This window comes from Oryza brachyantha, chromosome 1, assembly GCF_000231095.2.
Source record: "Oryza brachyantha chromosome 1, ObraRS2, whole genome shotgun sequence".
NCBI classification, from domain to species: Eukaryota; Viridiplantae; Streptophyta; class Magnoliopsida; order Poales; family Poaceae; genus Oryza; species Oryza brachyantha.
The window spans coordinates 311,585-333,811 of NC_023163.2; the positions used below are offsets into that span (position 1 = coordinate 311,585).

At 38.6% G+C, this 22,227-nt stretch overlaps 2 protein-coding genes across 4 annotated transcripts; both read right to left on the reverse strand.

The window, feature by feature from the left end:
- Positions 1-553: 553 nt before the first annotated feature.
- LOC102708003 (peroxisomal membrane protein PEX14) lies at positions 554-4,027 on the reverse strand. 3 transcript variants are annotated; one of them, XM_015832815.2, is made up of 10 exons: positions 3,795-4,027; positions 2,997-3,196; positions 2,858-2,906; positions 2,213-2,301; positions 1,945-2,128; positions 1,693-1,842; positions 1,581-1,612; positions 1,440-1,485; positions 1,262-1,329; positions 554-1,178 (listed from the first exon to the last, which is right to left on the reverse strand). In XM_015832815.2, exons 1-10 carry the CDS (start codon positions 3,826-3,828, stop codon positions 762-764), a joined length of 1,269 nt encoding a protein of 422 aa, XP_015688301.2. In that variant the 5' UTR covers positions 3,829-4,027; the 3' UTR covers positions 554-761. The 3 variants fall into 3 exon arrangements, with proteins under 3 accessions (XP_015688301.2, XP_015688300.2, XP_006643651.2); XM_015832814.2 differs by having other exon boundaries at positions 554-1,175; positions 2,213-2,388; XM_006643588.3 differs by having other exon boundaries at positions 2,213-2,388.
- A 2,064-nt stretch (positions 4,028-6,091) lies between these two features.
- Positions 6,092-10,651, reverse strand: LOC102708284 (serine/threonine/tyrosine-protein kinase HT1-like). Its single transcript, XM_015837027.2, has 4 exons — positions 10,277-10,651; positions 9,692-10,188; positions 7,139-7,594; positions 6,092-6,719 (listed from the first exon to the last, which is right to left on the reverse strand). Exons 2-4 carry the CDS (start codon positions 10,061-10,063, stop codon positions 6,447-6,449), a joined length of 1,101 nt encoding a protein of 366 aa, XP_015692513.1. The 5' UTR covers positions 10,064-10,188; positions 10,277-10,651; the 3' UTR covers positions 6,092-6,446.
- Positions 10,652-22,227: the final 11,576 nt, after the last annotated feature.

A 22,227-nucleotide genomic window follows, 5' to 3' on the forward strand; every position in this document is an offset into this window, starting at 1 on the left:
AGGGGAGTGGTACTTTGAAATGACCAAGACCAAAACCAAAGGCATGCTTTGAACATGCTCGGATTTCGACTTCACGTGTTGCACCTACTTGCGACATCCAGCAACGCCAAGACCAACCATCCACTAGTCAAACAAGTCTGATTTTTTTTTTATATATTTGTACTGCAATGAGCAACGAAATTAACAGCCACGAGTTTGGAAATTTTCACGTACTTCTGTCTCTGCTCTTTTATTGTCATTTTTTCTCTTTTTTTTCTGGTACCCAAAAAACTAGTTAAGATGAGTTCAGATGACACTCCTGGACAGGCTTCCGGCCATGTCCCCCATCACAACTTCACAATCACAAGCCTTGTAACTGGCCTGGGTTTTTTTCCAAGTAAGAAAAGCAAAGCAGGAAGCAAGAAATGCTGTGGTTGAGCAGATTGCACAATTTGGAGCCGCTCTGTGTCTCTGTCTCTGTCTCGTGTGCATTGTCTGCATATGCCCATAAGTTCATAACTAACGCCTACAAATAATAAAACCACATGAAAAACAAGGCAGCCATTCCATCCTTGTACGTAAAAATACAAGACACGCATCTTGTTTTCTTGGCCATTTTTTCACAGAAGAATCATCATCTTGTCTTAAGTATTCACACCCACAGCGAATAGATAAATACACAGCATTCGCTATCTTCTTTTTTTTTTTCCTTATGCTTAATTGTAAGTACTGTACTGTACACGATAGATGCATCGCGTGGCAAACAGAAAACAAGTGGAGTATCAAGCAGCTGCTTCCCGCTCTTGCTCAGCCTCGCCATTGCCAGCATTGGCCATGGCGGCGACACCAGCAACATCACCTGACTCTGGCTGCTCCGTTGCGGCTGATTCAGACGATCTCGGTGCTGCTGCTGCCGCTGCCGCTGCCGCAGCAACTGGCTGCCTGGGCTGCCGTATGGCGGCCACGGCCTCAGGCATGACGACGCCTGGTGGCTGTGGGGGAACCCAACGACGCTGGAATGGGCTTTCAACCGGAGGAGCTGGAGCTGGAGCCTCATCGACGGCGTTGACCCCATGGTGGTGATACTGATACGGAGGAGGAGCACCATGGTAGTTCGTCAATGGCGTGGCGCCGGGGCTCCACCTGTCATTGCTCATCTGCTGCTGAAATCCATACCCAGACCTCTGCGTCCGTTGCTGCTGCAAAGTACTCATAAACCATCAGATTTAAGGATACCATCATGTCTACTGTACCAAGAATCCATGATGTCAGGATGGATTACCTCAACATAGGATCTCGGAAATGCTCCAGATGTAGGTTCTCCAGGCACTGGAATGAACGGATGCCTCCCTGATGAAGATAACAAGAAAGCAAGCGTGCAAAATAAGTGCAAGGCAGCAAATATATGTGCTCAGGTAGTGATACAAGAAACTTGTGCTGTTTCTGGTGGAGGTATTTACCAGAGTCAAAATCATTACGTGGTGATGTGTTGTACGCATTTGTTTGCTGTAAATAGAGAAATTTAATAAGAAATACAAGGGAATGATGGAAGGATTAAAAAAATTATTTTCAGAAAGGATATATATAACAATATGCTATACCTGAGAAGGTCTCCATGAATTGTTACTTGGCCCTATTCAGACATATATCGTTAATGCCCTAAGCGAGAGATTTGAAGAAACCAATATGATACAATAGGAAAATGATTCTAACCATTCCATGGGGAAGATTGAAAATGATCTTCCATTATATTGTACTGGGAAAACCGATTCTCACTCATATGATTTAAGGACATGCTCAATGATCTAAAAGCCTCTGCTTGCAAATCAAATGCTCGTGCCAAACTTGTAAGGATCTTCTTATCTGTGAGAGAGAATCGTTACGATGATGAAATTCAAAACAATGAAAGCTACTGCACATTTTTTGTACTAAAACATGCAATGTATCAACAGGAAAATATGAAACCTTCATCCTTTGAAGCAAGCAACTCTTGGTTTGTTTTAGCAATATCAGAAAACGCTGATGCAGAAGCTTGTATGGCTTCTTTGATTTCTTCATAAAACTTGGATTTAAGTTTGTTGTCACAATTTTCATCCCCTTCTGCATGAGCTCTTTGGGTCCAAGACTTTAGCCTAGGAATGAACAATTTCTGTACAGAACATACATGCAGACACAATTAATTCCTCAAGTACTTGCCAATATTAGGGCAGTCTCCAAAATTCACCAAGTATACCTTGAGGGCGACAGCAGCACTAGCCCCAACTCCGAGAAAAACACCTACACCAATGAGAGTACGCGACCAGCTAAGTTGCGGCTGTGCATCTGGAACCATAGGACCAATGTTAACTGCCTGCGGTGATTGAACTGTCTTGTAAGGTTGTACCCCAGCAGATTGATTTGGGATGCTGGCTGGAAGCAAAGAAAATAACACGACCTTTGAGTGATCAAGCTAAAAAAAAGGAATTTTCTTTTCAGTCTGTCTTAACATTTTCCAGTGCAAACTTGCAAGCATAGATACGAACTGCCATCAAAGCACAATTATTTTGTAGTTCAATCAATCTAAAGATTCAACATCATGATATATTTTGAATTATGCTAGTGCAGAAGAACTATTGGAAAATAAGGCATTCCAATCAACTAAACAAAAGAAAAGAAGAAACTACCAATAGATCATCACTCGAGTAAACTCAGTCAAACCAATAAAGATATTGGATGTTGTGTACATCTAAGTTGAGGAACATCAATGCAGCAAAACCTGATGGTTAGCATGTCATAATAATATATTAGGACAATCCACTCATTTAAAATAAGACATGTTGCGAGTAATGCAATGACATCATATTATGCTTGCTATAAATGTTTTTCATGTACTAGATACCTTGTTGTGAACCAACAGCTGCAACATCTGTACTGCTTGGCTGTGGATCCTACAAGACATTAAGCTGCTTCAGGAACATTTCATTTTTTTTTATTTGGGAGTAAACAGCCATGTAGAGGCAGTAGAAAGTAAATCTTACAGGAACCCGACGGAAGGCTTCATCGATTTCTTCCTTCGTAAGGCCTTTCTTTTCCAGAAAAGAGCGCCTGTAAAATACTGGAGAACCCTTCACTTTTGGATGTCCAAGAAAGTTAACAGCATTTTGTATGTAATCCTCCCGTATTGGCTGCGGGGCTTGGAGTATCAAATTTTCTGATAATTCACCTCCACCAGAACCATCTGCAGCATTAGGAAATCAGAATGCAGTTCAATTTCACAATCAGCGGGAATGTGACCAAAAGTAACAAATTATAACAAGCGAACGATTCAAGTTTCAGAATCGCCAGTTTCTCTGTGTTTGTTCCTAATTTGGTGCTTTAGACCTCTAAATTACCGGTCTTTGCAGCAAATACTGGAGCCATTATTAGAGTGTTGCCCAGAAAAGGGCATGAGTTAGCCTTGGCTCAATCATCTCTTGCAAAAGCTAGAGAGATTCAGTTCCCTAGCATAACGATGTTATAGAACAACTGACGAATTTGAGCACCCACAACTCTAAATTTCCCGGTTCCCTTCTTTTAACCCAAAATATTTAGGGTCCAAACCCTCGCCGCCTCAAATTCTCAACAGAAAGAGAGAAGGGAGGCCACAAATCGTCATAAACTGACTGCCAAAGCATCGTTAGTAATCAGGGAGAGATCGAGCGAGCACCAGGATTCCAAATCCAACAAAAGCGTCAGCTTGGTCCGAGAATTTGATGGAATCACGGGAAATCGCACGATTTTCGGCAGGCTAAGATAGTAACTAACAAAGGGGATTGGGAAGAAAAAAAAAATCTGACCTTGCGGAGAGGGAGTGGAAGATTGGGCGGCCATCCGGGAAGCTCAGGAGCGCATGAATCAAGAGATTTCAGTCGGCGGCGGCGGCGACGACGACTACGGAAATCAAGCAAGGAGTAGTAGTGGTCGGAAGGAAGGAACCAAATCGAGATCGTGTGATGTTCATGTTCACATGTACTTTATCTGTCGCGGAGGTTTTTTTTTTTTTCCTCCAAGAAAACGAGATTCAATCCGGTACTTGTCACTCATCTCACTTGGCAGTTCGGTATTACGCCCCCCTTTATTTGTTTGTTTGTTTAGCTTTTCTACGCAAGATCAAATACTTCACCGGGACCAAAATATATTCATCCAAAACGTGTTCCAAAATATAACATTTTTTACAACTACATTCTATTTTAATGAATTACAAACTTTCACCACTAAAATTTCTCACATTCTTTCTCTAAAACCAATTACAACTTTCCCACGACATTTGCGGAGGGAGTGGAAAATTTCTCACTGCGGTGATCTTTGCAAAAATATTTTACTAAATAAATTCATATTATTTTTTGTGCCCATCTTTTGTCTTATTCAATTAATAAGCAAAATAACATATTTACAGACAGAAAATAATTTGTAAACAAAAATTTTATATGCATGTTCATAGCGATAAAAAGGAAAGGTTGAAAAATAACATATGACAAAAAAAATCTTTAAGTCAATTTTCAAATTTAAGGTTAAAAAATTATATTTTGGCTTATAACCATAAATGAAAAGACGAAGGTATTTGTTTTAAAAACTTTTGTTGGCAATTTACTTAGAAAAGAAATTGTTGAGATCTTTTAAATTGAGTTAGAATTTAATTTATGGCTCGATTCGGAGGCCAAGGCCCAAAGTCCAAATTAGTGGGAGAATGGAGGGTATTATTATTATTATTATTATTATTATTATTATTATTATTATTATTATTATTATTATTATTATTGTTATTGTTATTGTTATTTGGTGGAATAAAAAGGCCCATGCTTTCGATCAGATGCCGTACGTACGAGTAAGACTCCGGCCATGTCGGCGTGCTATCCTCCGACGCCGCCGCCGTATCCGTAACCAACACGAACACCACCCGCGCTCTCGCATCGCATATATACATAAATATATTCCTCCTACTTCTTCGATCTACCGATCGATCTGTTGCACTGCATCATCGCCGCAACAAATTTAACACAGCTAGCATTGGATTGGATATTTGGATCGATCAATCATGGCCACCTTCCGGGACCACCTCGTCGTCATCGGCGAGGCCGTCTGCGCGATGGCCGCCGACATGGCCACGGCCGCCCGCGCCATGGACCCGTCCACAGCCATCAGCCTCGCCTGCGCCGCCTTCACCGTCGCCGTCGTGCTCGTCTGCTACGCCGACATCTGCGCCCGCCTTGCGTCCCTCCACCAACAGCAGGCGGCGGCGGTGGCGGCGGCAGGGGACAGTGACACGCCGCCGCAGCCTCCCCTTGAAGAGAGCTCAAGCCACCGCACCGTGACCTCGTCGTCGTCGTCGTCGTCCGATAGCGAGAGCTTCAGGAGCGACGACGAGGTGGGCTCCACGGAGTCGTCGTCGGAAGAGGATCACCGACGTCAACACAGAAACCGTTGTCGTTCGCCGTACAAGAAGAAGAAGAAGGCGCGGAGGAGCCCTACGCCGTCGATGTCAAGGTCAAGCACCGCTCCTTCGTCGTCAAGCTCAAGCTGGTGGTCTCGCTCATCGCTCAGGACTTAATTTCTATTCATATTACTAGGGGATCCACATAATAATACTTCTGTTGGAATATTATTGCGAGCTTATTTACATATATAAATGTTCAATCTTCATGTCTATTGCTCACTTAAAGTCAAAGAGTGATGATTGTTTAATTGGCTTTTCATGCGGCATTTGCAAATAAAAAATAATTTATTAATAAAATATTTATATACATATTTTTTGTGATCTAAAAGCTAAGGTTAGAAAATATCTTTCGTTAAAATACCCCAAAAACGTATTTAAGGTTGAAAATTTAAATTTTGACTTATAAGCATAATTAAAAGTGAAAAGATTAAAAATAAGTTATTTTTGTATATGATAAACCTAGTAACATGTGTGATCGATTGATCGATCTTATTTTTGTTATTAAAATAATTATTTGACTTATTTCTTGCTATTAAAATATTTAACTTCGTACTGTTCATAAAAATGGATTACTGTCCTAATGACGATAGTAATGCACCCGAAGAAGAAATAAAATGTTCATCATGTGTCTTACCATGCAAGGATGAACATTGACCTAGTTCAAGACATAAAATTGCACTGATCACAACAGAAGCAGAGAATTGCAGGAAGAGCTCGATTATATTACAATTACAGAGGCTCTCTCGTCGAAATTAAAACGACATTACAGATAGATAATCAAAATAGAAGAAAAGAAAACTGCCTGTCGTCTCTCAAGTAAACTCGAGGCAGGCAAGCATTAATGATGGAAATCGTCAATAATAAACAGATGGAAAAAAAGGAGGGGAGGATACTAAAATCATAGCAAGCCTTACTGCCGCATAATAGGGGGCCGGCGCATTGAAAAAGAAACTGAAAACAAAGTGCATATCATACACGGCGAAGGCGAAGGCGAAGACGAAGCCGTGGACCGACATCATACTCTCAGAGACGCAGATCGTCGAGTGGTCCTGCAGCGAGGGAAGCACCGGAGAAGGCTCTGTTGGTGATGCTGCTGGTGATGGTGCGGCGGAGGGGGTATATATGACACCAAGAAGGATGGATCCTCTTCAAGAGCTTCTCTGTAGCTCTCGAGTATGGCAACAATGTCGTCGAACTGAGGCCTTCTGTCTGGATTGGTGGCCCAGCACTGAGTTATCAGATGGCTTATTGCCACAGGGCATGAAGGAGGCAGTGGTGGCCTTGAATCCTGCACAAAACAAAAGTTATTAGATGCAAAAGTCCAATTGATAAACGTCATCAGTAACAGTGATAGGACCTAGAAGTTAATGAACTCTTATTTCCCAAACTTGTGAAACAATATAGAATATGACTACCACACTCGTTGCACAACACGTGTGGAAAGCATCATATTTTCAGCATATTCAAGTTTCAGAGCAGTGACATGCTTTCATCATCAAAATGGATCTAGGATGCTTAATATGCTTTCTTTTAAAGCAGACCAGAAAACCATGTCAACAGAATTAAAATCCACTGTTACTCTTACGGAAACAACCAAATGTTTCTCTTGGTTCTGCGAGTGAAAAAGCAGGAGCAGCATCTCATTATTTTAACAGCCTACATTATAGCCAAGAAACAAAGATGCACATGGCATGTCAAAAATCATACCTTTAAGGCAACAGCAACTGCAGCTTGCTCAGGAGTCATCTCACTGAATGGTACCAAAGCAGTCAAAATCTCCCACAAGACAATTCCAAAGCTGTACACATCAACCTTCCTCGTATGGTGTTTTTCTTTTATCATTTCTGGAGCCATCCATCTATATGTCCCAGTAAAACCCTTACCATTTCCACACTGTGATTCTAAGCACGAAATTCCGAAATCTGCCACTTTTACTGACATATCTCCATCGAGAAGTATATTCTCCGATTTCAAGTCTCTGTGAAGTATGCCTTGTGAGTGTAGGTAGCTCATTCCACGAGCAATCTCTAAAGCTAACTTCAGTACTAATTCAATTGGAACAGAATGAGGTTCTTGCTGATGTAGATATTTCCTAAGGGAGCCACCTGCCATGTACTCGGTAATGATACAGAAGACTGGTGGTTTCTTACATGCTGCAACAAACTGAAAAACAAGAGATAGATGTGTTTCATCAGTTTGAGACTTAAATGAGCAAACAAGATTAATTGGTTACAAGAGTCCCTTCACAAGTTAAAAGTAATGAGTATCTTTCATTTTAAATCCAGTATGCTTTATATGTAGAGTTCTTTTTTCCCCCACTGTGAGTTGGCCACTTCCCTTAATTACCTCTCTGAAACTGCTCATCCCTTCAATGACCCTTGTTCTTAACTTCTATTCTCTATTTGCCCCTCCCATCACTCTGCGCACTGTGCAAATTTCTAAGGGGCAAATAGAGAATAACAGGTTAGAAAAGGGGTGACGAAGGAATGAGCAGTTTGTCTATCATACTATTAGAACGAAGACCTATTTTAGCAATATATTTAAACTGCGCAGCTAAAATATCATGATGGTATATAATGCAACAGAAAAACACAACAATGCTTTTGAGATCAAACGCGGGCTAACATTCATATAAACCAATTTAGCAATGTATTTTCATAAAAGATTCATGAAGAATCAAGGTTCTTGCAGAAAGTTGCCAGGATAATTGAAGAGCATTTGGAGTGCAACTTGCATAAATGTCACATGATTTTTGCGCTTACTCAACTTCAGTTGGTTTGACAAAGCGGTATTTTCCATGTGATCTGTGGGACCAGCGATCCAGTTAGGCACTTGATAAAGTGAAAAGTAAGATAGATTTTTATCTGTACACGAAATCACCAACTATCACTCTTTGAGTCAATTCTCTCTATTAAATTCCTATGAGATGAACTTTTCTTGGCATATGAAAGCAGTTAAATTTGGATGCCATGTATGGTCCACCACACGCTTTAATTAGGAATATCATCTTTTAACTTCTCAGACAAGTATCTAATATTATCACTTATAGTGTTGTAGATGGTATGAACTCATCAAGCATAGGATAACAACCTAAATACAACCATTGGCTGGTGGCTCTCTTTACCCAACTTCTTCATAATGAAGCCAATTCATATACGTTATAAAAGTGTTGTGGACAGTGATTGAACTAATCAACTAATCTAAAGACTGCTTAGCTTTTATAGCACTCGTGTCAAAATATCCTGATATGTACTGACCAATCAAAGGAACTGAGGGGGTAAGCTTTCCCATAAACCACCTTCAGTGAACAGCTAAAAGTAGTTGGGTGGCTAGAGAGGTTCATTCGATGCACTTCGCCATTCGCTATACAGATAAGAAGCTCTATTGAATTTTCTCCCAAAAAAAAGGAAGGTATTTTAAGTAACATATGACTCAAGATGCACAAAAAGCATTCAGGATCTCACAAAATCACTATACAAAGTACAAACCGCCACTACTAGCTCTCAGTTTGATGGATAATAAGGGCAAGAGTGTACATGTAGAGAAAGGGTAGGGAGGAAGCGGTATTGCTGTAACATTTGATACGTGTCTCAGATTTCACTATCTTAAATATCAATATCATACTATTGAAGGGAGAAGTTTTTCTCTGCTATGTTGTCTCCCTCCTACTTGGGTTATTGTATAAACAAGCATGAATCATGTCACACCCAGACTTATCTTACCACCCCCTTCCCCCAATTGAAACAAGGGATAAAGTATCAACCTTTAATGTGAAGATCGGTTAGCATAACAAATCCTACAGCCTAGTGCACGCATGGGGCACACCAAAAAGCGTAAAGGAACTAAGATGATGATGTGAAACTAACAATTTGGTTCTAAAAGACAGTTCGTGTACGATATTAATTCAATATCTCATACAGACAAAACCAACCAAACCAAAACCCAACAACTTGCATTAACATCTACGACTGCACAGCATTTCTACTGCTTACTCGAGAGATGAACAGTAGGGAGAAGGATGGATCGGAGGCAACTCATAGATTTAATTCGACTTGACAAACTGCACAAAAATGATGGACAAGTCCCCACAAGATTCACAAGTATGACCAGCAGAGAATCCGTTGCACTAATAGCAGAGAGATATGATATGACCCCAGAATCCATTGTATAGAGCAGCATGCCGGAACAAAGTTCATGTTACTACGTAGTACGTACTACAAATCACAAGTTAAAAAATAGAAGAAGAAGAAAGGTTTGTACCGAGATGATGTTGGGGTGGCGGAGGCGGAGGAGGAGGGCGACCTCGGAGGCGAACTGGCGCTCGAGCTCGGCGGCGAGGGCGGCGTCCTCCTCAGGCTGGCTAACCATCTTGATGGCCACCTCGCGGCCGCCGTACCGGCCGGAGTAGACGCGGCTGTGCCGGCCCGTGGCGAACTTGGTCCGGATCTCCAGCTTGGACAGGTCGGCGCTCCACAGCTCCTCGCCACCGCCACGGATCCTGGCGCCCGGCGGAGCCACTAGGTACTTGGACCAGGACACGGCCTTCTTGTAATCCCCGAGTGACAGCCGCCGCTCCAGCCTCTTCCCCTGGCCGCCGCCGCTGCCCTGCTTGAAGCATTGCAGGCTCTTCATCTCCAAAGATGGCAACTTTTTTGTCCGCCGGGAAGAAAAGTTTGGATCTTGGAATCAATGCGAATCGGCTTTGGCGGAGGACCTGGCTGGAATCTCGCGGGGGGATTCAGAAAGAGGATCCAATCCTTATGGCAGGAAAAAAGGGCAGATTCAATGAATGATCCAAAGCGAAGAAAATGGGGATTCAGTTAGGCACTGTTTCGTTGGCGCTACATTATCTCTGGGTGTGGCTGGTCTGATGGGCGATTCAGTCGCATCCTAAACTCGATCCGAAGAAAGATGAGACTGGAAAGCGGCCGGAGAAGACGACGAAGTGGCAACTGCAGCCACCACACCGATGAGCTTTTTTCGGTGGTGCGGTGCAGCGGCGGCGAGGAGTAGAGAGAAAGACGCTAGCTTTCTTTGTTTTGTTTTGTTTTGTTTTGGCGCAAGCAGCTGATGCTGGAGGATTGAAGTGTTTGAGTGACACGATAACACCTCCACTGCTACTGCTGTGCTGTGCTGTGCTGGCTTAATAAAGTTTTTTTTCGTTAGCTCCTCCAGAGAAGAGGAGAGAAGAGAAGACGCGTTTCCTACTTTTTGAGGACAGTAATCACAGGACTTCCATTCGGGATAAGCTCTGAAAGAAAAAGGGCCAACTTGTATGCAAAAATCATGTCCGAGGACGGAGCTGTACATACTCGATCCATTGAATTGAACCGACTGGACATAAGCAGAAATTTCCTTTAGCTAAATCTAACTCGTTTACCAAGTAGTAGTAAGCATGAATGAAATTTTCCTTTCACTCGCCGTCGTCCAATGGAGTAGCTATCATGCAATCAATGTACCCGCTCGTCATCATCGGATCGGAGGAGCAAATCTGTAACTTACACCATATGAATCATTTTAGATACAGAGTTGCGCGATGCCACCGAAAGCGTTTAAAGTGATGAACCAAATCGATCGATCTGTTTCTTTTTTTCTCCCTCTTCCAATCGATCGATCTGTAACAGAACAGCACAAGTAGATATTTTGTGGACATGGCTTGCATTACATATTTTCTTATACTTATAAGTTAAAAGTTAATTTTTTTATAATTTTTTCATAGTTTATTATTCAGAATTTAGACAGCTTAGAACATATATAAAAAATTATTTATAAATTATTATTTCTTTACAAATATATCATACAATCACCACCCTTTTATCTTCTTCGTCAGTAATCAGTAGCACAACGGAAGGTCGGTGGTGGTACAACGACCTCAAACTGCCCGCCATTTGGTACATACTCCACTGTACTACAGGATTAAATTCAATCCAGATTATGTTTGAGATCAGACAACGTACACACAATGAATTCAATCCAGATTAGATGCATTCGATCAATATATGTTCTCATCGTCCGATCGATCGATCGATCGATCATTAATTTGCTCTTGTCGTTGCTGGGCATGCTGTGTGTTAGCCGATTCGATTCATCATCATGCGTATGCATCTTGCCTGCATGATGATGAGTTAAGTTATTAATTGCAACAAGTGGATTTAGTAGTTGCTAATCAAACTGGATACATGATATTATTATGATATGATACATGGGAGGACGGACCCACTGCACTGCAAGCGCAAGTGCATGCCATGGCAGATGCCATCGTGGAAGGACGTACGGCCGTATCACCCATCCGTATACGGAAGCCACAGCCACATCTGCTACTAATCAGCTAGAGCATTCATAGGATTATGTGCATGCTATCTTGGAACAACCTCCAAATTGCACAGTATTTGCATGCTGTCACCCAAAATAACTCTTCCTTACACCTCCAAAATACAGATAGTTAAATCATTGCACTGATTTTTTTCCTTTTGCAGATTATGGAAAAAAATTGCACTGATTTATATAAGTAATGGAGCATGCATGCCAGGATATAACGACCCTACTCTATGCGCTTAATACTACCAAAAAAAAAACGTAGTACTATGTCTAAATTAACTAGTCTACACCTCCTCTTTATAATCATTAACTAGTCTGCAAATCAAATTAATGTATGTATGATTAATATAAATCATCGATCGCTATCTGATCCCTACCAGCTTGCATTGCACAACGATCTCCATCATCATGTGCCCTTCAATCCTCCAACCAATCACATGCCAAGATGCTCACATACAGCTAACGCATTATCGTCTTCTTTCTCTTAATAAAACAACCATATCTGCTTGCCAAGAGAGCGATTGATGGGGGAAAACCAAATTGTATATTCATAAATAAAAATAATTTGTAAATAAATTGTTATAGACGTGCTCTTAGGGATTTAAAAGCATTGAGTGAAAAGTAAACTATAATAAAAAAAATCTCAAAATCAACTCTAAATTTAAGATTAAAAATTCATTTTTTATCTAATATGCATTAGCAGAAGAAAAATAAGGCTGCAAGTGTGTTCACACCCACTCCCTTCGTTTAAAATGTGAACTTTTTAGAATTTAAATTTTATACCATAATATAGTATTTACACCATGATTTCAATCGTTCAAATGATTTCAAAATCTATCCGATGCTTAGAAAGAGAATCAAATCAATTTAAATTTTAAAAATAGACAACTGAAGTAATTGAAAGGGGATCTTTTAACATCGTCTTAATATATTATAAACAACTTTAAAATATTTATATTTTGTAATGGAAGTATTAGCTAGCTCCTTTAACTTGTCCCTGATAGGGATGCCTGCTCTGCTCCACCGTAATTAACTGTTCTTTCACCCCCACTAACTTATTATTCTGCCCAATGTCTGATAATATAACAACTTAAGATTGGATTTCTATCTATGTGACAGCTAGATTAGATTCGTAGTAGTAGGACGTGTCTAATCCAATTTTATATTACAATATTTTAGGACTAAGTGAGTACATCACTACTTATACAATTTTAAGAAACTTTCATGCTAACCAAATTAAACATCTCTCCGTATGTCACTAAGGCTGCGTTCGTTTGGGATGGTAGATGGATTAGTTATCCGGCGCGGAAACATAGTAATAGATTAGTACATGATTAATTAATTGTTAATTATTAAAAAAATAAAATAGATTAATATGATTTTTAAAACAACTTTCCTATATAAAATTTTCGTAAAAAATACACCGTTTAGCAGTTCAGGAAGCGTACGTGTAGAAAAAAAGAGGATCAGATATCTTTGACTCTCTGGCCGAACACGGCCTAATTAGATTATCATATTCATATTCATGACCATAGATCAACATTTAACATTGTATACCACATTGAGAACAGATCTATTTTGTATTCTGTATGTTATTAGTTACGAAATACAACACCATTTTTTTATTCCGATTAGTTAAGACTCGAATCAAATATAACTCAATTTTTATTGCAGATTTTGTAATTATTAAATCATGAATAATCTCTTTTACTCACACAGTTTGAAAATATAATTAATTATAAGTTATTTATACTATTATAAAAAACAAATACAGTTAAAGCAAAAATATTCCTTTGCTATCCTCTCAGTGGTCAATTTTTGAATTTTAAATTACTTATATTTCATTTTTAAGCACATAATTGTTGAAAATATATGCATTTCTGTGCATTGGAACCAATGCCCAGAATTTCTTATATTGTTGTAGTAAAAAAATTAAATCTTAAAAACTAGAAGTGATTTTAATTTAGAATGAAGGGAGTAATATTTTGATATCAATAACAATAGCCATGCAGTGCATAAGTTGGCGACTAATTCAGCGAAAACGTGTTTAAGGTTTCCCACTACGAACAGAAAATTAACTTTACTTAAAAGTATCTTTTGGACGGACTCACTTTCATCCCTATTTTTATCACCCACGAACAGCCAAAGGCAATCGATTGTACCGTGCTTGGCCATGAGTAGATAGCTCATCAGGATCAGCTCAGCACCAAACACAAATGGACATATACTACAGTTTTGTGTTCTTCTGTTTCAAGTTGCCAGGATCAGCGACGTCCCATGAAATATGAGTCGCAGTTCAGAGCATTAAGCAGAGACCTAATATCGAGTACCAAAATAAAAGAATTAATGACGCTTATACAATGGTTATATTGAGAAAACACTCATGTCGTTTAAAGAAATTTAGAATTTAGACCGGACCTTTATTTTCTTGTAGAATAAAATCCTGAAGAACTAAACTGTTGATATATACTTGTTATACAAGACAACTTAGACTGATTTCTAATTAAAAAACCTAAATTATATATAGTTAGTATAATTTGTAAATCTTGGAGCCATGATTTTTGGGGGCCTGCGGTCGCCAACTTCGCACGGCCCCCGGACGCCCCTGCCAGGATGTACAAACCTCTGGTTGTCAAAAGGACATATAAATCTTGTTATAAAACCCTCACTCAAATAACTAACAATAAAAATCTACAAAACTAATACATAGTTCGAAGGTTATGCACCATATCTTTACGCTTATGCTTATAAGCCAAAATTTTTAAAATTTTCACCTTAATTTGGAGTTGATTTTTGTTTTTTACCGAAGTTTATTTTCCAGTCTTGCTTTTTGGATAGCTAAGAATACGTATATAAAGATTTTATCCATAAATTATTTTTTATTTACAAATATATCGTTTTACTTTTGCATTAAAAAAACCAAAGAAACAACCCCAAACAAAGTTATACCGAAGCACGGGTATTTTGGATTGGATTGGATTGGAGCGGAGCGGAGGAAGCTGTGAATTTGTTGGATCATTCATCTAGAAGGTAGAGACGTACAGTGTAGGTAGTAGGCGTTCATGGATCAATTCGCTCGTGATTACTTCACGGGCGAGGGCGAGGGCGAGCCTAGTTGCCTAGTAACAACAACGTACTGTGCTCATCTCATCTCATCTCATCGATCCCATATATAATTAATGTGACTCGTAGCAGCAGCAGCTGTCGTCAGTGTCGTGATGCCTGCACTGCACTACATGTTCCTTGATTGTCCTCCTGCTGTTTTTTCCTTCCTGCGCCATTTATCTCCCTTTCTTCTTCGTCGTCTTGGCATCCATTTCATGCCCTCATCCCTGAAAATGTATGCAATTATGCTACATGTTTTTGTGAAGAATAAATTGATGGTTTGTAAGTTAAATGTTTTTGTGAAAATTGATCGGGCGGTCAGACCGCATGTATATGGGCGGTCAGACCTTTCAGATAACTGCGGTCCGACCGCAGATATCTGGGCGGTCAAACCGGCAGGTCAGCCCCGAAAGTCTTAGCTTTCAGTTTTCTTTTCGGTTTTGGATTTGTTCTTCGTGAATTCGACTTCTAGTTGGTTTCTATATGTATGGGTACTGTTGTGTTGCTAATCATGAGTCAAGTTGGAGATAGCTTGGTCTCGAAATATGGTTTCTTTGTTTGATTCATGTGTAGATGACTTGATACCTCGGGAGAGTATACTGGTGATGGATCGGGAGTCAACTTGGAGATAAGGTGACGTCTGGCGGTCGAGATATCATGCGGGATACTTAGGCTAGAGTTCAATGCACGTGGTGGTGAAGATTCCATGTGACATACGATGGAGATATTATGTGCGTATGGGATATGGAAGTTGAGTTCGGATAGAGTCCGGATTTGAGAAAATTTGTTGTATTAGAGATAGAGATATGGTTAGTTACGGATAAGGATTGGTTTCCTACGAGATTGGGAGTCCTAATTCGTGCCAGATACGTGGGTCTTGCATACCCATGTCGAGGTTATAAATAGGTACCGAGGGGTATGACTCCAGTGAGTTTTTTTTTGTGCCTTTTGAGAAAAGAATTAGGGTTTCGACTCTATTTCGATATTAGATCGAAAGTTTTAGTTAGGAGTGCTTTCTATGCATTTTGTAAACACTGGTTGATCAATAAAAGTCGAGAGATTCAATCTACATCTTGAAGCTTTGTCGATCGGCATTTTTCTAGGATCCCGACGGTCTAACTGCAGGTAGACTGGTGGTCTGACCGGCCACTCAATGTCGGTCTGACCAAGGTTATGCGAGCGATCTGACCGGCCACATAACAGCGGTCTGACCGGTGGCATAAACGCAGTGCGACCGGAGGCTTCGGTAAGACTTTTGTGAAGGTAATCTTTTATTTCCACGAAAAGATTTGGTTTTTTAATCTACCTACCATTCATCCCCTTCTAGTAGTTCTTTTACTCTGTTGCGATCCTTCAACTTGCAGCCCAGGATCAAGAGTAGCAAATTAACTGAAGTAGTACCTATCTAAGCAGACTGAGCTGCCTGCAACCATCCATGATCCATCATCTAAGCGTGACTGTTGATTGCCATCTGAATACCCAATTAAGCTGAACTGATCAAACTAGGGAGATCATAGCTAAAGAAATGATCTTTGATCAGAGATGCTCCCAATCAACGAGATAAGGATATAAGAGTACATGCTACGATATGTTGCTGTCATATCATATCAGAATTTATCAGTTTTGCTATGCTGAATCTGTTCTATTCCATTTCCAATATTACAATCGCAATATTACAGCCTCCATCGACATGAATGGCCTGCCACTAGCTACAGCCAAATATGCGGAGAACCGGCCGGCCATTGCATCGAGATCGAGATCGAGATCGAGATAGAACAATGATGCTTCTTTTTTTCCTCTCTTTTTCTTCTTTTTGTCCATGATGAGGCCATCAGCACAACATCCCAACGAAAAAAAAGGTATGTTCACAGCATATCCGGCGCTTCTTCTTCAGCTGCTGCCTCCAAACCTAAAAAAAAAAAAGATTCATCCAATGATTTATCACATCTATGTATCACATGTCCGTATGTGGTTTTCTTTTATTCTTTTCGGAGGACAGATCGATTTCGGATGGGCCTTGCATCTGAATCCCCCAATCTTTACATCAGCATCACCTTTTGACTGTGTATCTAATAAGCAACCCGAATAATTCTATCTTATTGAGATTTGTTTCGGTCTAACAAAAAATACTTCGAGATATCTAATTATTTTTTACTATTGGATTAGCTAAGTAGATGTGCATTGTTAGATCTAACGATCAGAAATGATTTGGTCCCGCGAGTTACTAATACCTCGAGATACTTTTTGTTGTTGAACTGAAACAAATCTCTAAAGAGATCGATATATACATATGCTGCTTCTCTCTGAAGAAAATACAGAAACATGTCTTTAGTGTATTGCATTTTGTATCTTCAGGGAAATCTGAATTCCGAGCAACAAGCAAAACTTTCAGTAACTTGATTTTTTTTACTGTCTTTTAGTTATATGCGTTCTGTGAGACCTTTAATTTGAGTTTATTTATTTATGGACAATAGATTTTGAAGAAAAGAGAAGTTCAGTAATTAGTGAGAGTTTTGTTCAGAGGAAGCGAGCACTTGCAGTTTCAGTAAGAAGGCTAGCTAGTGCTTTTGCATAGTAGTGCAGATGAACATGAATTGAAGTATATATGGTGCAGAGAGCATCCTTTTATCTTTGCAAGTCGAATGGATGCCACAACTTTGGAGACAGCAACTAAAGATAGAAAGTGGGAGATATGGAAATGAACTTTATATATAGGTTGCTGGAGCTCTCGTTGACAGTATGTACTTCACAGTTACTTTGCAGGCGGATTACGATTGCATTGTGTCGTCCCAGGGAGAAACAAACGTAAAATTCGTATTCAGATTGTATACATATCTTAGTTCTAAAAAAGATATGTACATTTTGCATGGATTACTAGCAATATTTTTTTCCAGGAATACGCTTAAGATTTGCCTATCTTTTGTATTAAGTTATGAAGGTTCATACATCAACATTGAACACTAGAAAATCAGGTCTATATATAGAGTTATTCCCTCCGATCTAATTATAAGACTTTCTGGTTATATCTAGATTTATTTATATGCTAATAAATCTAAACACATATACATTAATACATGGATGAATCTAGACAAATATAGAAAATCTTGTAATATAGAGCAGAGGGATTATTTACCGTGTTCCTTACCCTATAGGTAAGATGGTACAGAAAACCCTAACCGTTGATTATTTCATCCATTTTTTCTAATGAAAATATAATTTGCTGGTTCAATTAATGCAAGACGGCACAAAAGGAAAACATGACCATTCTAAATTTAATCATGCATGTATGTGCTTTGTATGGAGACATGCACGCCTAACATAATTTCAAATGTGGAATATGTGAAGCTACACAAATAAATTCAAACAATTGGACATCGCAAAAAACATTTCCTATGGATTTTATTTTAAAAAGGAAAAATAAACATTGGATTTTAGTGTCTATGTTTGTTGTTTTTGTAATTGAGTTAAAAATGTGAATGTTGTATTGATTTTTACTCCAAATATGATTTAAATATGAGTCAAAATTTTGCTTCAGGATATGAAATATGATTTACAGAATATATTTTAAATTTTATAACGCAATAAGAACATCATTTTGTGTTAACAATTCCATCCTCCTTGTGAACAGAGTTACCACGTGCAAATGAATTAACAATTCCCTTATTATTGGTCTTACCACTAGTGAAGTAATGGATTACACGGTACACTAGATTGAAGTCAAATGGACCATTGACACAAGCTTAGGAGGAACTTAAAAGAGTCCCTATATATCATTCGAACAACTCCATGACAAGAATCAAACAACCCTGTCGGTCCAATGATCCTACAATAAAACAACAACTCTCTCTTTATCTCGTCAGACTAAGGCTACGTTTTTTTATTATAATCTAGATTATTAAGTCAGATTATTATAAGCTAGATTGTTATAATCTATAATAGAATAAGCTATGAGTTGTTTCTTTTCTAGATTATTAGAATCTAGATTATTGGGTTTGCAAGTCTAAAGAGGGAGTGGAGTGGCATGGTGCGTAATTTTTTATCTAATAAGCTAAAAAAAGTTCACCTAAATAAGCTTATCAGATTATAATAAGCTGGGCTCCAGATTATAATAAGCTACTTTAATAAGTTGTTTGTTTCTTTCAGCTTACCCCCAATAATCTAGATTATAATAATCCCGAACTGAAAGAAACATGACCTAACAAGGTGAGTGATACCCAAGGTAATAAAGAGTGAATTGCGGATCTATAGCGGATTGGGGGTGATTAGAAAAGGACAAACGATATATTTATAAATAAAAATAATTTTGAATAAAACTTTTTATACGTATTTTTGACAATCTAAAAGTCAATGCTGGAAAATAAACTTAGGAAAACCTTAAAATCAACTCAAATTTTAAGGTTGAAAATTCAAATTTTAGCATATAAACATAAGCATAAGCGAAAAGATAGAGTTACTGGTGTCTACCGGATTACGGATCATGGACGCTAAGTTACAATAGCGTCATTTAATAATCGCACATGAATTTGAGTATATATATCACGAATGATAACTTTCTAGCATATTAACAATGCAACTAGGAAACAAATTAGTAATACATATAACTTGAGAGATAAATAGAGATTCAGTTACACGTAAAGAATTGGTGTCTCATTTCAATTTAACTTAAATTAAGAAGCAAGTATGGTATCTTACTCATCAGATATCACAGCTCATAAGAATACATGATTATGGAAGACAAACTAACTGATAAACTCATTGGTAGTTATTGTCACCTGAAGCACCAGCCTTATTGGTCACACTACTGTAGCGACCGCTAACTCAAATTACAGTCATTATAGCGGCCGACTAAAGGGTTGTTCAGATAGAGCTATACTTTTTAGCCCCAGGTCACATCGGATATTTGGACACTAATTTAAAGTACTAAATATAGATTAATAAAAAACACTAGTTTCATAAATGATAGCTAATCCGTGAGACGAATTTCTTGAGCCTAATTAATCCATAATTAATAAATGTTTACGGTAGCACCACATAGATTAATCATGGATTAATTAGGCTCATTAGCTTCGTCTCGCGAATTAGTCCAAGATTATGAATAAGTTTTATTAATAGTATGTTTACCCTGTATAATAATTGTCCAAATATTTGATGTGACTACGGAGAAAAAAAACACCCCTAATAAGTCAAATAATGGTTGCTATGTTCCAGCACGCTACCTTGTAGCAGTACCATTAGGGGGGCACTACGGCTATAGTGGTCGCTATGAATGATATTTATTACTCTCTATTTTCTTTTATTCGACATCATTATCTTTTAAACCTACGTTTTGACCACCTATTTCAAAAAACATAATTATTAATTATTTTTTTAATTTGATTTATTACATTTATAGTTTTGCATATTTACATAATTTTTTTAATATGACGAATAACAAAATATATATTAAATAGTCAATGACTCGAAATAAAAAATTCTCAAGCTTTACCTTGGACCTCGGTGATACCCCGAGAAAATCTGCTGTTTTGGTAGCAGAGGCACAGTAGTCAGAAGGAGATAAATTGCAGTTTGCTGCCGCTGAGCAGATGCTATGTTGCTCCTTTCAGAAACATCAACCCGTTCTTCTGTTCCATTTGCACCTCACCTGACCCAAATTGACAACACTAGTCCGGCCTCTCACAATGAAAAGCTATCACACTGAATTTCAGTGTGCTCGATCAGCTTCGAGTCGTGCAAGGTTCAAATCTTCATGGATCGATGGATTAAGGCACAATGTCCTTAACAGGGCAACTGTCCGGTGCATTTTACTGATAGTATTATACAACTAGTAAAAAAAAAGTGTTTTTATACTTTGTTAATTACTTGATTAGCAGTATTTTATAATTTTATTTTTTAATAAAGATCACAATAAAAAATAATGATATTACTCTTTCAAATTTCTACTACATCTAATATTGTTGGTAGTATAATTTAATCACAGTCGTCCGATAAAAATAGATCAACGATATAGATTAAATTATATTACCAGTAAAATATATCGGAGTCAACCCTCCCGATACATTACTACTGTCTTGTTTGTCTTATGTCTCATAAACAAAAAGTAGATGCCACGGCTTAATCCTTGCCAAAAAATGAAAAGAAAAAAGATTCACCCAATGATTTGTCGCAGCATCTGAATCCTTCAATCTTTCCATCAGCGTCTTCTTGCCTTTTCAAATCATTCCTTTTGACTGGAGTATCTACCCGTATTCTTGGCTGTGTACATCCATGCTGGGTATAGAGGCCGGATTTTTAATTCCGTTCTCTAAAAAGTTATACCCGTATTCTCTCTTTTTTTTCCCTACATAAATGATGTTTACATTTGTAAGCACCCTGATTTTCCCTGAAAGTTTCATGTGGTACAAAGAAACATGTAGTGCAAATCTCCTCATATTGTATATTAGTAGAGAACTTTTGGTACAATATACTGGCAGTATATTGCATAGCATTGTATTCTTCAGGGAAATCTGAATTCTGATAAACAAGCATACTTTATCTTCAGGTAAATCTAAACTCTGAGAATCAAGCAGACTTTATCTTCAGGGAAATCTGAATTCTGGGCAGCAAGCAGACTTTCAGTTATGCTTGCATCGGTTCTTACTCTTGCAGATTATGTATGTTCCAGTGCTATGACTCCTCGCTTGATCAGTACTTTGATTTATGAACAGCATGTTTTGAACAGAAGAAAAAGCTCAGTGATGAGTGAAGATCAATAATGCAATTAGTGCGAGCTTTGTTGAGAGAAAGCAATTGCAGTTTCAGTAAAAGGGCTAATGCTTTGGCACACTGCAGATGAACTATATATGGTGGAGAGAGCATCCTCTTTTATCCTTGCAAGGCAGCAACAAAAGAAAGAGGTCATTGGAAATGAACTTTGTAGTTACCTAGCTAGTGCTTAAATACTGGTAGTATATCCTTGAGAATTGGACTGTTCATAGTTGGCTAGCTAGCATTTTTTAGGCAAATTATGAATGCTGTGTTATATATATTCATCTCCGAGATATTTTTATCTTCTTGCATGCTCACAGACAGTAGCTAGCTAGTTTGTGGGCATCAACAAAATAAAAATGCAGCCAGCGTAGTGTTGCGTTCAGAACATTCCTGAACAGTTGATGGTTCTAATGCTGTTTGTACATGAGCATCTCCTGAATAATATCCTGAAAACCAGAAGATGATGATGACTAGTAAAGCATGCAGCAGCATAAACGGTGAAGCTTTCTAGCTTATAGCAGGCACATCGCATTCGATCGACAACACTGTCAAGAATCGAATTCCGTCAGTTGGATCTGCGTATAAATAGGCACCCGATCCAAGTGCAGATAGCATCCAGCAATCAG

What these genes read in the sequence shown, in the direction of transcription:
- LOC102708003 (XM_006643588.3), bottom strand. Translation starts at nt 3,828, where the DNA reads ATGGCCGCCCAATCTTCCACTCCCTCTCCGCAAG. An exon ending in AGCTGTTGGTTCACAACAAG is followed by an intron (nt 2,389 to 2,857) that starts GTATCTAGTACA and finishes CTTTGCTTCCAG; the next exon opens with CCAGCATCCCAAATCAATCT. An exon ending in GTGCTGCTGTCGCCCTCAAG is followed by an intron (nt 2,129 to 2,212) that starts GTATACTTGGTG and finishes TGTTCTGTACAG; the next exon opens with AAATTGTTCATTCCTAGGCT.
- LOC102708284 (XM_015837027.2), bottom strand. Translation starts at nt 10,063, where the DNA reads ATGAAGAGCCTGCAATGCTTCAAGCAGGGCAGCGGCGGCGGCCAGGGG. An exon ending in GCCACCCCAACATCATCTCG is followed by an intron (nt 7,595 to 9,691) that starts GTACAAACCTTT and finishes CTTGTTTTTCAG; the next exon opens with TTTGTTGCAGCATGTAAGAA. An exon ending in CAGTTGCTGTTGCCTTAAAG is followed by an intron (nt 6,720 to 7,138) that starts GTATGATTTTTG and finishes TGTTTTGTGCAG; the next exon opens with GATTCAAGGCCACCACTGCC.